The 15,861-nt window shown below is 34.0% G+C and overlaps 1 protein-coding gene across 7 annotated transcripts in view; it reads right to left on the bottom strand.

Moving 5' to 3' along the window:
- The window catches only part of LOC142323613 (F-BAR domain only protein 2), a 219,041-nt gene that overhangs the window by 140,372 nt on the left and 62,808 nt on the right, over window positions 1-15,861 (bottom strand). For all 7 annotated transcript variants that reach the window (XM_075363466.1, XM_075363467.1, XM_075363468.1 and 4 more), the window contains exons 3-6: window positions 10,417-10,633; window positions 8,991-9,248; window positions 7,753-7,851; window positions 584-680 (exon numbers count right to left, since the gene is read on the bottom strand). In XM_075363466.1, the coding sequence (XP_075219581.1) occupies window positions 584-680; window positions 7,753-7,851; window positions 8,991-9,248; window positions 10,417-10,633 (671 nt within the window). The remainder of the gene's footprint in view (window positions 1-583; window positions 681-7,752; window positions 7,852-8,990; window positions 9,249-10,416; window positions 10,634-15,861) is intronic.

Raw genomic sequence — 15,861 nt, 5'->3', positions numbered from 1 at the left:
TGGTTTATATTAATAGAATTTAAAATATGATTAGAGAATTATAACACTCTCACATAAAAACTTGAGTACTACTGTAAGGGAATGTCAGGCAACACATTTACAATTACCAAATACTGGAAATAAGTTACCGTCATATAAATTTAAAGAAAAAACTGTTTACAATATTAATAACACCTAGAATATGTCAAGAAATAGCATCCTGAAAACTGAAGTAAAGATAGAATGGCAATGCTCAAAGCTACACTTTTTAACAATATTATGTTAATTAACTCCCACAGATCACCTAAGTTAAGTAATGCTACTAGTAGTTTATTCATATCCTGCTGACTAAAAATAATAGCAGTCAACAAAACCTAAAAAATAATACAAAACATGATTTTAATGATTCATCATTTTGTACAAGAAAGAACAAAAGCAAAAATAAATAAAATTCAAAATTTTCATAAAAATGTGCAAGATAATATCATATTGCAAAGAAAACTTTCTCGGATACTGCATCACTGATTCAATCTAATAATAGCAATATTAATGATCTAATGAATAATATTATTAATGATCAATACATTTTGTGTAATTGACTAACCTGGTTTCTCCAACCCAGTATATTTACTCAGTACAAATTGTTCAAGTAGTTTTTCAACCGTCAATTCCATACACTGTCGCTTAAATTCAATATGTACCTGAAAAAATCAAAATAAATTTAAAAAACATATCATACGTAATTTATACACACTTCCTATTTGGTATCAAGTTTGTGGTAGACAAACTGACAAGATGACCTGATCACTCCCAAAAATGAAATGATCATTTTAAAAAATTTCAAGCACCGTGTACCAGTTTAATGCAGAAACTGAAGAAAGAATTTAATTTCCTCACTACCTTTTTCACTGATCAACACATTGATACACCAAACCCGTTAAATAAAGTTGCTACTCAACCCTATAACTAGCATCTTCACTTTTGTTCCCAGCAGACTGGCCTGCTTGGTTAACATAATTACCTTCAGAAAAAATAACTATGATTAGTCTCTCTTGAACCTCAGGTGCTTTATAAGCAACAAAGTAGTAATAAAGACTAGAAAAGATAATGTGTATTAACAAATTAATAATTAATTACCCTTTCTGTGAGAAATAATCATATACACTACCTTTATTTAACAGACTAACAATCTATTTACACAAAACTGAAAAACCTTTCTTACATACTCGCTTACTATACCTCTGCAATTGCTCAAGCTAAAACCATAAGATTTGATAAGAATATTTTTAAAGTCTTAGATAACCACTAAGAAAGTTTTCAGTAATTCATTGTAACGGTAAAAACCTACCATTTTTTTTGTTTTTCGTCGGAGGAGAAATAATCTGTAACCAGATGCCCAGCAGCCCATACTGCTGGGTGTGTGGGGTTTCAGGCTGAGACAGGGACCCACTAAAAACCCTCCCCATCACACAACACGGTGATAGAACCACCCATGTCCATGAGCTCACCTGACATTAACAACGGCTTCCAGCATCCCCCGGGAGCCCCCATCCACAAAGGCTGGCCTCCAACTCTCTGCCCAAACACCACCCAATTGTATCGCCTCTTCTACAAGCTTCCAGAAGAGTACATCTTTAAACCATACACCACAGATGTCTCATTTATCACGCTAGGTCAACATGTGTTCCATGACATCCTCCAGGGAGACTACTCCTTCAACAATCGCTCTGTAGCCTATCTTGGACACACTAAAAATGCATGTTCCAAATCCTCTATCATGGCAGTATACACCAATCGATCTCTCCCATCTCTGTCTGGCATGAAGGCAAACCCAGTGCCAACGTCAAGCAACGGCTTCCAGTGTCCTCCGGGGGCACCCAGCAGCGGCAATCCTGTTGGACCCCCACTTCCACCCCCAAAGGCTGGCCTTCCACAGTCACTCTCCATACAAAAACCACCCAACTACCTCTTCTCTTCTGAAAGCTTCCTAGAGAGTACATCTTTAAACCATGCCACACAAATGTTCAATTTTTCATGCAAAGCCAACATATATTTCATGACCTCCTCTGCAGAGACCACTCCATCAAACGGTCATGCTGTAGTCCATCTTGGACACATTAAAAATGCGTGTTCTACATCATCTCTTTTATGGCAGTACACACATGTCGGTGTCTCCCATCTCCCTCTAGCATGGAGGTAGACATTGAACGACCCATGACCTGTAAGCCATTGGGTCGTCCAAAAATCCAACTCTCCATGTCTCCTGTTAAGCAAGGTCCTGACACACAGTATTAGCCGATGCGTCCACCTGCCAGTGGTGGCCGCATCCCACCTCTCCTGCCATCGATCAAACATCCTGCTCCTGGCATCTGAGACCTCCATACCCTGGTATCTGTCTGCCCAATCCTCCGCCAGTATATTAATCAGAGCCATACCAGATATCACAAGGATGGTCTCAAGTAACAACGATTGGTATGCCATGGCTATACAGAGGGCAAGTCTTGTATAGGTGCTGTGTATCTTAGTACAGTTACGCTTAACCTTCAGATCTTGAAACCATACCAGAGCTGCGTATAAGATGACTGAGGCCACTGTGGATGCTATCAGTCTTCTCCTGGAAGCATGGGGGCCACCAACATTCCTCATCAACCTAGAGACTGCCAATGAAACCTTCTCTGCTTTCACTTCTTTACCTTCCAATCCAACAGAGATCCTTGAGATCCTCCTTCTTCCCGTCATCTGGATCATTTTAGCCAGTCCACCACCACCACCAGGGCTCAGTCGGCCCGGAGCTTAACCTTACTAGCATTCCTTCCCGTGACCATAATGGCAAGGTCATCCACATAGGCAAGTAACTGCACCCCTGCTGAGACCTTAATGCCCAGGAGGCCATCATATGCCATAATAGGGGGCCCAGAATTGACCGCTGGGACATCCCTTTCTCCATGGTCATGATGACCTCTTCTCCCTCTTCGGAGGTGTCAGCATCTCCCTACCCGTCAGGTACTCTTGAATCATTCTAATCAGGTTGGGAGAAACCTTCCTGTCCACCAGTGAGTCCAAAGTAGCATTCCCACCAATAGTATTGAAAGCATTTTCAATATCTACCATAATCAACTATGTCTAGTTCCCGATGCAGCCACCTTAGCAATCTCCAAAACTCTTCCTATTGCACCCACAGTGGACTGCCCCTTCCTGAAACCATACTGTCTCTCGGACAGTCCACTGTGCCACTCCAATTCCAGGCCAAGTCTCCTAGCCAGGAGAGCCTCAAAGACCTTTCCAACATAATTAATCAGGGATATAGGTCAACAACCATCTTCCACCTTAAGCACCATGATCAGCCTGGCATTTACCAGCTACTCAGCATGACCTCACAAGATAAGACCTGATTGAATGCCTTAAGAAATGACAAAGGGGACGCCTCACCAATAATTTTAAACACCTCCGCCGTAACCCCATCCGGTCCAGGACTCTTGTAGGATATAAGCTTGTTAACAGCATATTCCAACTCCTCCACCATGAATCTCAGGATCTCTCCGGCCATGATTTCTCATCTGTTCTATTTCTCCTCCTAAGGAAAAAGCTTTTGCAGAGCCTACGTCAGCTGATCCACTGGCAGTCTGGGCAACGCCCTCCCAAACCTACCCATGACCAGTCTGTACGTGTCACCAAACAGATTTTCACCCAATTCCACACATAACTCACACCATTTTTCCTTCTTAGAATCTGCAATGGCCTTTTTAACCTCCCTCCTGGACTGTCATAACCTTACGGGTGCGTCCTCATTCGCAGCATCACCCCTTCTCCTTCCTCAGGTAAATACTATTCTTAACCTGTTACATTTCCTTCTCAGCTCTTCTATTATAGAGTTCCACCAATATACTCAACGACGACCTGTCCAAACCCCATGCTTAGTCAGGGTCTCTGTACAGGCTTCATGTATAGCCTCGTGCAGCCTCTCGGGTTCATTCATATCCAGACCCAACACTTTCTCTAAGAAGCTCTTCCTAAGTGCCGATACCTGGGACTCTGTCATCAGCCAAGGTTGAAATCTCAGAGGGTGCCTGCTTGGTTGTCCCTCCACATCAGTACGACCACTCAGAGTGCCCAACAACCAACTCTATACAGCTATGATTGCTGAGCATCTCCCTGTCTAATACCCGCCATTGCACACTGCCAGCATAATTCTCCCCAACAAATGTCAGGTCCAGTGTGGTCCCTTGCCAACCCCCCTCCCTCTATGGAATGCGAGTGCAACTAACTCATTCACACACACCATTCCAAGGGAGGCCATTGTCTCGGCCAACAATCTACTCCTTTTATCAGCCGCCAAGCTGTCCAACTTGTGACTCTTAGCATTGAAATTGGAACCAATGATAGTCGGACCCCATGTACTCCTAATCTCCAAGGCTAATCCCTCTATCACCTCGGAAAATTCACTCAGGGGTATGTTACCGGAGACAAAGCAACTATAACATGTAAACCCCGCCACAGACATCCATACAAATCCCTTACCTCTTCCCCAGCTAATGATGGCCAGTCGACTGGTTACCATAGTGACCGCACAAATGTCATCTAGATCCTTGTACTATCTATTGTCTGCAACAGCCTGACAACTAGGCTAGAGACTAGGAGCAAATCGGCTCCCATGTCCCCAGCCATAACTCACAACAGGTCATGTGACTGGCAGCAGCGATTCGTGTTCAGTTGCAGAATTTTCATGACTTGCATTGAGGGCTGCCAAATCGGTAGCCCTCCGCACCACACTTCTTGCAGGTCAAGGGTTCTCTGCATTCTGAATTAAAGAGTCCCTCCTTGGCGCAATTGAAGCAGCATCAAGACCTATCGGGGTGTCCTGGCATTTAGCAGCTATATGCCCCACGTCCCAACATTTATAGTACCTTTCCTCATCAATGCTAAGGGACACCCTGCAGGAGCCCAATCCACCAGTATCCTGCCCTTCTTCAATAATATATCTGCCTGAGTGTTCGGCACTATCAAGGTCCCTGAGTACCAGAGTAAGCAGGTCGCATTTTTAAGTACTTATTGTGATCTTCTAATGCAATGAGTTCCGCAACAGCATTTACAACCTCCTCCTCCGAGGTTAATGCTGTCATATCCCTTACACAGACCCTCCTCAGTCTCTCCTTCTTTCTCTAAGCAACTTGTACCTCCTGCATACCACCTTGGATTCTCTGGAATAAATTATCAACCTTCTGTCCCTCGTCCCTTATTTGAAGTAGGACCTTCAACTTCGTGAGGTCAAGGATAACTGCCATATCACCATCGCGTTCACAAAAACAGCTCTTCTTCTTCTCGATCATATGAATATAAATCCTTTCAACCATCACATTATAATTAATTCATCTAGATCATTGTTGTGCACTCCATCCTCCAGTAGTTGCAACACCTTACTCTGATTAATCTCCCCATCAGTTTGAGTGGCACAATCCGCCCGTGACAGCTTCTCCTTCTGAATGCTACAAAGTCTCCAACCAAATTGGCCAACTCTTTCTGTACTCATTTGAGTGTCTTACTGGTGTTTTTTTCTAGCCCATTCTCAAATTCCTTAGACACCATCTGGAGTCAGGCAACAAGGTTAGGGATGTCTAGAGCCTTCACTCTAACTACTAAAAAAAAAAAAGAAAAAATCGATATAATTACAATTTATATCACCAACAATAATAGCTTTACTCGCAAGCTATATAATAGCTTATATATATAAGCTAAATAATAGTCTCTGTTATCAAGAACATAACCTACCTTCTTGTTTGCCACTAAAATTAAAATTAATCTACCTCTACAAATGTCTCAATGATATCAACGTTGATAGCATCTTATTGCCTACTGGCAATAAAGCTTTAAAACACAAAAATCACAAGGTCGTCCATTATCCAAAATCTTCAGATATATAAAAAAACACATCTATTTAATTAACCACCACACTTGCCAATGCACAATCCAGTAAAAAACCAATCAAAAACTACCTGGAATTATTATTAGTGTACGTTGTACGTATAAAACAAACAGCTAGCTTCTTCTTCCAACCCAGCACTTCCCTATTCTACATCAAGTTCTAGAAGGATATTTTACCTGTTTAAATAGGAATAAATACAGGAAGAAGACAAAAGCACAGATCAGTTAGTCAACAGATAAAGAATATATAACTTGCATACATCATTCTTTGTTTCATGTTCATCACTATGTATTACAATACTGTTATTCTTATTACCATTTTTTAATATCCATTTTTTTTCTCATTTCTATTCTCACTCATTTATCATTATTACCGTTTATTTCACTTCCTTTCAGAATTAAAATCCCTTTACAAGTTATTTTGAGTTTACTTTTTAAATCTTATTCTTATTTTACTGCTAGTTTATCCTTAACATTTCTTTAATCATCAATACTTTCTTTACTTTAAGAACTAAACAAGAACCTTCTTATAAACAAAAAATGAAAGAAAAATAATATGGATAAGATACCTATCATTTTATCCACATGATTCCTGATGATACTAATTGTCTATGCCCTGTCTCACTCATGTACACAGTAGACATAATAGAACAGTTGGATTACGCTCTAACTGAGGAACATGTTAGCCAGAATTGAAATCACTTCCATAAATATTTAGGCAACTATAACAGTAGTAATGAATGCCACTATATTGAAGTATAGCAATGAAAACTTCAGATATAGAAACTATGGTACCACATATCAAATGGTGACAGCCATTGAACTGTTCCTGTTCGAGTTTCAAAGAGTTCCCTAATGGAATGTTATTGGCAAGTTTTGGCAATGTTGGCTGACCCGCTGAAGGCTCCAATCACTATTGATCTATCTGGTGGACTATTTGATCATTGATCAAAATCAGACCATTGATCTGTCTCCCATAACAGAACCGCTAATAAATTGCAATGTACCTAATGTAAAATAAAAAAAATAATTTCTTACTTTTGTGTACCATCTTCCTGGTTTCCTTATTAAAACTTGGGTAAAAACGTTTTTCTACCTCAAAAAGACAATTTTTATAAATTTTTTATCTTTTTTTAATGAGAATTGAAAATAAATTTAATTGCCAATGTTAATTATATAATTATTATTTCTAAGAATGAAAAATTATATTGATATCTAAGATTTAAACTGCACAGAAGACTTGTTCAAAGAACAAGTAATGCAACCAGTCAAGTTAAAAAGTTTAAATTAAAAACAAGAGTAGGAAGTTAAATAGGGAAGTTAAAGTTTTAAAAGACAGGTCCTGGAGGTGATAGTAACTCTCATATAAAATGATTTTAGGTAGACCCTCCCTTTCCTTATCCTTCATCTCTTCTTCCTCAATCAGGAATTACATTGGTTACCGATCAGGCCCCACCTTTGAAGCAATAATGAAACTTCTAGAAGCCAGCAGAACAGTAATTTCTCAATTGGGGTTAAGGGGAATGGTCTTGATTGAGGACTCTGTACCTTATCATAAGTATTACAGATGAAGCTACACAGACAGGTCTGAGACCTCTGAGACAGACCTCTTACTCACACAAAGATCTACACAAGTTAAAAAGCACAGCCTACAATAATTACACAAAAACCTAAAAAAAAGTTATAAATGAGAACATCTACTGATACTTTTTAAAAATAAGAATACTCATCACATGATTTTTCTTTTAATTTATATTATATATACACAAGTCCAAAGGACCGAAAACTTGCTTTAAGGTGATAAATTAGAACACAGTCTTCCACAAAAAAATATTTAATTAAAATAACACTCACTTCACCAATAAGATCATGATTGCTCTCAACTAAATCAGCATATGTACTCAAGAATTCCTTCATATGTTTTAAATGGTCCTCTTCAACTTCTTGAAAATGCTACAAAAACATAAAAAAAAGAAAATTATTTATTTTTATTCAAGGACTAAAATAATTAACCCATTAAGGAATAACACACACACACACACACACACACACATGCATGTAGTACAGAAAAGTGACCTATTTTGAACAGAAAAGAAGTACTGCTTAATTCCTGGGGAGTAACAGGAGGTTATGTTCAGGTCATAACCTCCTCGTTATGACCTTCTCACTTTGTAAGAATGGATAAATACAATTGCATTTTTCTATCATTGGCAACCATCATAAGAAGAAATTTAGATTTATTTCTGTGAATTCCATTTTTAAGTCAGTCTTTTCCCCAATCATGTGCAGTGCATGTTTGAAAATATTTAATATCATATACTCACTTCAGATCAATTAAATTTTATCATAATTTTCAGTACTTTATCTGATTTCTAAGCTTTAACTTTTTACGCTATTAAACAATTCTGATTTCATTTTTTTATCATTTTTCCTTTATAAATGAGCTAGTAGTATGGTTTGTATACTACTTTTTCTAAAACAATCTGTATTTCAATTTTTTTAATTTTTTTGTTCTTTCTTTTAATTTAGATATGTTTTTTACGACTAATTTATCTATAAGCTTAAAGCATCAGCTTATACAATTGTAGAACATTGAGAATTGTAGAACTGAATGTTGATGAGCACAAATTATTAAATCAATGGAAACTACCAAATAATTAGATACCTTATTATACACTAACAGGATTGATAGTGAAAAAAATTAATAGTTCCATCTGTTATGAAAACTGTAAACTGATCCCTACTTCACATTATGACAAGGTGACACCACAGAAAAACACTCTTGACTTATCTCCTGATATAATTTCAAAAAGTAATAAAATTCAGAACTAATTACTTTGCTTATCAGCTATCCAAAACTTATTTTGTACTGTGCATATGAAGTTATGTAATAAACAGATGAGGGGCTGTTGTGCTGCAGCAACTTTTACTTTTCAAATCATAACGATTACATAATATAATCGTTATCTAAAATTACTTGTTTCATCTAGTATACTATGTCACTGATCAAGTGCAAAAAGTAAACTTTTACCGATATTAATAAAAAGTCTTAAATTATTTTTTAAATATATTATCTAGCTTATAATAAATACCTTGCAAGCTAAAGACATTTTCTTTTCAAAATCTTCTTTAACAGCACTGTATTTTTCAACAAGTAATTTATAATCTTCTTGAGCTTTCTTAAGTTTAACTTCAGCTTTTTCTAAATCTCTAGGTGATGCATTTTCTTTTTTAAGTTTGTCTAATTCCATACCCTTTTGGGTGTAGTTATCTTTAGCTTTTTGAAGTATAAGTGATGTTGACTTTATGGCCTCTACAACTTCCAGTGTACCTCCTTCCTCTTCCTTAACCTGTTTACATAAAAGAGTGCATGAACACAAATTTTAAAAAAATATCACAATAAAAATTTCTGAACACAAGTGTGAAACAAAATTAATAACCTTACAGACATCAGGTTTATACTTGATATTATTATCAGACTGACTCTGGCTTGTATGGGGTTTGGAAAAAGAAAACAAAAAAAACGAGAAGTATTAATCAAATTATACTTAAGAGAAAAAGCATGTCAGTCAGTAAAAAACAGAGTTAATAGTCAACAAAAAGAAAATCATAGTAAAAAGAAAAAACTAATGTCAATAAAATCCTCATATCCAGAATTCAGATTGATTTGTACAATAAACCCAATCAAGTGAAAGATGTAGCCTGGCTACAAAACTGTATAGCTGAACAGAAAAAAAGAAAAAATTCATAAAAAGTTTATACATATATTGTTCTTTTCAGAATTTATTCACATAAAGTGATTTTTAAAAATTATTTTTTTTGGACTTGTGGCTGTCAGTAAAAAGAAAATATTATCTGATCTTTAGTTTATTTTCACACAGTTTTAAAGAGCACGCAGCAGTTGCTATTGCAAATAAAAAAATTTACTCTTAGAAGGAGAAATTCTAATATATTTTTTAATATCCTACAAATTTTCATGAACTGCAAGTTTAGACATAATTATAACTGCATACATTTAGATGTATTTTAGTTGTTACAACTAAAAACGGTCATGTTTGAGTAAAATTCCAGCAAATCAATAGTTTAATAAAATAATTGAATAATAAAAAGCAGGTGTTAAAAAGTGATGACAATTATAATTAAATCATGTTTACACAGTACAGATTTTGATAGCGTAAGTTATGAATGGAGTTGAAAAACAATCTAGAATTCTCCCGGACAGCTAATGAAACTTAATTTGATCAGGAATTGAGTTAACAAGTTAACACATTAAATAAGTTAATACTTAAACAGTTACAATTAGTTATTAATTTGTATATAGTTAACATAAAAATTTAACTGTTATCATTAGTAGTCAATCTGTCAACCTTCTAAAAGACAAATGCAAGTTGTTAACCATTGCACTACCATGACAAAATCTGCAAACTCATATCAGCTAAAAACTTAAAGATCAAAACAATTACTAAAACATAATTGACAAACTACAAAAATATTTCATTTTGTTAATTGTATACTTACAGTTTTATGTTTTTTATGAAGTTCATCGGCATATTTTGTTACTTCTTTTACTAAGTCTGAAACTTTTTGTACCATCTGCAGATGGAGAGTCGCAAGTTTCTCTGCAGTTGTGCGTAATACATGCCAAAGAGGTGCAAATGTCCCTTGAACACATCCTCCTCCAGCTTGTTTTGCAAGCTTTCCCAATAACTTTGAGTTATTCTCTTCAATATTGGATCTGAAATTAATAGAAAGCAGCAATGAAAACCAAATTTCTCAACTGTGCTCAATACATCTACAATTCTAATACAAAATAAAAATCACCTAATTCAACAATTCCTTATTTTCAGATTTAATATGTACATTTATCTTTTGCTCTATAAAAATAAAATTTACATGAAACAGGAAACTACTTCACCTATCACTTTTTTATTATGCCTAGCATAGATGCATACAGTTTGTGTTATAACATGTTAATCAATTTGCTACTGTCAAGTTAACATTATGCATTAGTTAAGAGACTGTATGTCACTGTTTTACTAGACTTCAAAAGCAAAAATAAACATTTATTAAGATGACTTCTTGGAATTAACCTCAGAATCCAAATACATATAATTTTACAGCAAAACAAATTAAGTTTAAATAATATAATACTGTAATGCCAAATTTCACAATTGACAGTAAGCAATTTATTTAACAGTATGATAGCCGTTTTCCACCAAGGGGAAATGTTCTATTAGAAAATTGCATGTGTCTTATAGTGTCAAAGGTGGTCTATTAAAAAAGGACTACGACTCTCTTTTATTAGTAGCTGTTAAGATCCTAGTAACTTTTATATTGTATTGAAATACTCATCAAAATTTAGAAATCATAAACACACAGATGCGCAGCAGTTCTACATAGAGTATCTGAAGTAGTGTTGAAACTAGCAATACAGTGGAGGGAATAATGTACTGCCAACAAGATATCATAAGTAGCAAGCGGCCAGTCACCAGTTTAGAGATCTATCCCCACCCTGTATGTCGACTGAGCTTCCTATACTTTAATGAGTAAAACATGAATAGATCAAGAAAATAATAGTTTAATAAAAAAAAATTTAGAATTTTGATAATTTTCACTAATGAGCTAAGCAGTTGTAAAGAGTTCTTTCATTGTACAGAATATAACAAAAATTACAAAGTAATTCAAATAACCTAAATAAGTAAGCATGTTTATTTGTGTAAATACACCAGTTCCAATTTGAACATTGAAGTCAAGTAATAATAGGTATAACATTTTAGTTGACCAACTTTTTTACATCATATATTATCGCTATACTCTAGCAAGCTGGCATCATATTGTATACCCAGGTATAAAAACAACACTAATTACTTAAGTCTAAACCCAACTGTTAATAAAAAAGAAATATCAATTGTATAAACTAAGCGTTAATAACAAAGAAAGTAGCATAAGAAATGCAACTGGGACTGTTTAGTTTAAATATAAGGGGGAAAATAAGAGCAGTAGATACTAATTAATAAAGATTGGCTTCATACAACATTCAATAAACACTACCCACTAAACAGTGGATAACCCTCCTACCAAAATATCTCAGTGTTTTTCTCATTGTTACAGTAACATAATAGAATACAAGGTCATTTGGTACAATCAATTTCTCCATATATACAAAACACATAACACACAAAAACAAGATGCATACAAATGAAGACACATATTAATTGCCATGTAAACATATAAATGTGAGTACAAATATATATCATTTGCACAGTTGCGTGCAGATTAATCAGAACAAAGATGTTGTTTAATAAAAAGTAACTTTATTTAGAAAAAACGTCATACCTGTACAATTTGTAAATATCATAATTAATATTGTCCTCTCTTATTCTTAATCACTTCACATACATTATTTGGCATAAAATCGACAAGTGTACTAAAATTTTTTTTTGATTTCTTCATCATGAAACTATACTGATATTGCTTTAATGAGGTCAATTTTTGTGGTACAATTGATTGTTTGACTATTGTCCAAAGATTTTAAGAGTTTAAGTCTGAGGAGTTACCCAGCCAAAGGAGAGGACTTTAATGTTTCATTTTTCAAAAAGTTTTTCCACTTTTTTGACAGTGAGGCATGGCACCAAATCTTGTTGGAAAACTCCATTAAACCTATTTGTCATTGTGTCATACTGGTTTGCTCAGAAAGAGAAACAATTTTCAAATGCTTTCTTGGAGTTATGTCCATTATACTCAAGAGACAGAACAAAACATACTGAAAAATTATTTTGTAATAAAAAATGAAATAAACTTTCACAAAACTCAATTTATAACATGAAAATTGCAAAATAATCAACAAACAATAACTTCACATTACACAGCCAACTTAAAGAATGGGTGTGGTGAAGCAGTGTAGCCACAACATAGAAATAAACAAAAATATTCCTGTGTTCAAATTAATTTGCATCGTACTGTACGAACACAAAGTTGCAGATATTTTGTTTATTATTCACTATAATTGTGAATTCCTTATTTTTTTTGTATATAGTTATTTTAAGCAGCCAATATCATGAATATTAAAGCACCAGATAACTTTTATTCAAAGCATAACTTAATATACATACACACTTGTATACAACTTATGTATACAAGTGCATGAATACAAATATTCATACACAAATAAACATAAAAGAATGCATGTGCACAACTACAAATTACACACATACAGAAATAACAGCATTATTAGGATAATGAATTAATTTGTAACAGTTTATAATTATTTAATAAATCTTTTTTTTTTCTACAGCTAATTTTCAAGCCATATTTAAGAAATTTATTTCTTATAAATGGCTTAAACATTTAGTATTTTGGATAACTAAAATAGAACATACATCAATTTAAACCTTTTTTTAAATTAGGCAAATAATGGAGATAAAATAGATTATATTTTTAAGAAATACCAAAAATTTTAAGAATCAACTGGAATTTCTCCAAGCATCAATCTTATCTCCTTACCATATCTCCTGACTTTTTTTTAAATACATATATACTCAATAAGTAAACCTTAATAATTCTTATATGATGGGGGAAGGAACCCGATTTGAAATTTCAAAAATGTTTTCACCAAAATGGAAGTAAGTTTAATCTTTTGTCATTATGTTTTTTAATAAAGCAGCATCCAAAGTAAGTAAATCCAAAAATCCATTGTTCATTGAGATGCTTCACTGGTAAATATTCATGTGAAAATGTAATACATATAAATACGATTTTAATCATATAAATTGCTATATGTTATTAAAACAAGATCATTCAGCAAGTTTTCATAAAATTAGTTTAATGTGTAATCCAGTAATCCTGTACACAAAGCAAAGTAGTCACAAATAAAAATAATGGACTTTACTTGTTTTTATGAAATGTAAACACGAATAACTTCATTCTTAGCAATTAATAAACATAAATTCACGAATTCTTTAATAGGATAATGAATAAAAAGTAGCAAATATAATTTAATTCATTAAAACATAACTTAAATTATATACACATGATATAGACAGCACTCACTATGAATAACATTGCCTAACAATGAAAATGTTTCAGGCTTAAAAATAGCTTATTCTTATGTATTTCTATCTGCTGAATTCAAAAATCACCATAAAAATGACCGATTAGCTTTTGGTTTGGAGATACAATGACATGTAATTTTTAACCCAATCTACATTTTTAGTTTGAAGGTAATTTTGTTTCTGGAGTTGTCACACCTGTTGATGAATGACAAAACACAATGTTCTCCAGCTGTTTGTAGGTTACAAACAATATTACTGTTGCTGTAACTATGAGTATCATACAGTTTGTCTTGTAATTAGTGCAGAATTTCTGGTTTTCAAGTGCTTTTGAAGTGAAAAATTTATTAAATGAAAATGCTATGAAAATGTGTAAATTCAGTGAATAATTTTGATGATATTTGGTATATGATAACTACCCACCTTGCAGTGGCCAAAAAATATTTTTATATTTAAAAAAAAATTTTCCTTAGTAATAAACTGTTTTCTAACTCGCCAACAGGTAGAATCAGCCATTTTCATCACTTTTTCCATGAGCTGTAGCATTCTTATTTTACAGTGTACAAAGAGTAAAAAGTGCTTTTTTGAAACAGTAAAGATGGAACTTCATCTTGTGTACAAAATTCATTTTGTTACAAAACCAAATCTTGTAATGTTTACTGAAGTTACATTTACAAATTGTTGTTTTTCAAATTTTGGGCCCAAAATAAATAATGAAGGGCTTAGGGTAAACAGGCCTTTTACCTCTTAAGTTACCTTTTAACTCTTAGGTAATAGTAGTATGTATAAAAAAAAATTGGACTGTTACCAAGTGTCTTTCATTAAAAAAAAAGGTCGCCAAATCGTAAAATGATTGAAAATGTCTCGTAAAATTGAAAATGTCTCATTTTTGGGGCCCAAAAACCCTATGTGGGACAGGTGGCAAAAATCTAAAATTTTTACAGCAATAAGTACTTTTTATGTACTTTAAAACCATGTAAGATTTGTTTTGTTACTCAAAGGGGTAAGAGGTTGACGAGTAACAAATCCAACAAAACCGCTAAAAACACCATTCCGTAACCATAAACAATGTATCCAAAAATACTCATGTTATGTATTTTTTCAGATTATAAAAATTACAACTAAACTCATTAGTATGAATAAATTGATAATTAATAAATAGTCAATTGCAGAATTATAAATGATAATTCAAATACATTAACAAGTTGTTCAATTCACTTTTACCTTATTTTACTCCTGCTAATAAAAGTTAAGAATAAATCTTGTACTTTTAGATAACAAACTTAACTAGAATAACTTGGTGCTCCTGCCATTTTTTTATTGAGTAGAACAGATAAGTCCTCATCCATCTTTGGTCCTCTTCCAGTTCATGTTGTGTTCCAGTAGTTGATAAAAAAGGTTCTGAAGGCGTGAGAATCTTTAAAATATTTTTCAGTTGAACCCATGTTTGATTATCCCTCAATGATTTCTTGAATGAAGTACCAGGAACCTGCGGATGGAAAAAGTGTTCTGATATTCCTCTTCATTTTCATGTATTTTGACTTCAATGACTTCGCCTAACCACCACTTGCCATCGTATATGCAGCAGACATAATTTTTAAATTTTGGCTTTGGTAAACCTATAATGCAATCAGAAACACTAATCTCCTTGTGTACCAATACTAACATAAATTTTTCTGATTCAGAGGTCGCCTGGACATTCAGAATACATTTCTGACTTGTTGGAACATAACTGTAAAAGATTCTTATTTCTGGGACTTTGTGATTACCTGTTAACGAGAACTGACGTATTCTTCAGTCTCTTGAATATCTTTATTAGAGCGGAAAATAAATGTTATATTTTTAATATTGTCTTAGCAATAATTGTACATTTCAGAAGCTGTAACAATTTGATTGCCGACTGTCCTTTGAAGGC

The sequence above is a fragment of the Lycorma delicatula genome, chromosome 4, assembly GCF_047948215.1.
Source record: "Lycorma delicatula isolate Av1 chromosome 4, ASM4794821v1, whole genome shotgun sequence".
Taxonomy (NCBI): Eukaryota; Metazoa; Arthropoda; class Insecta; order Hemiptera; family Fulgoridae; genus Lycorma; species Lycorma delicatula.
Note: the sequence above shows the minus strand (reverse complement) of the source record. Positions and strands in the feature narration are given on the sequence as shown.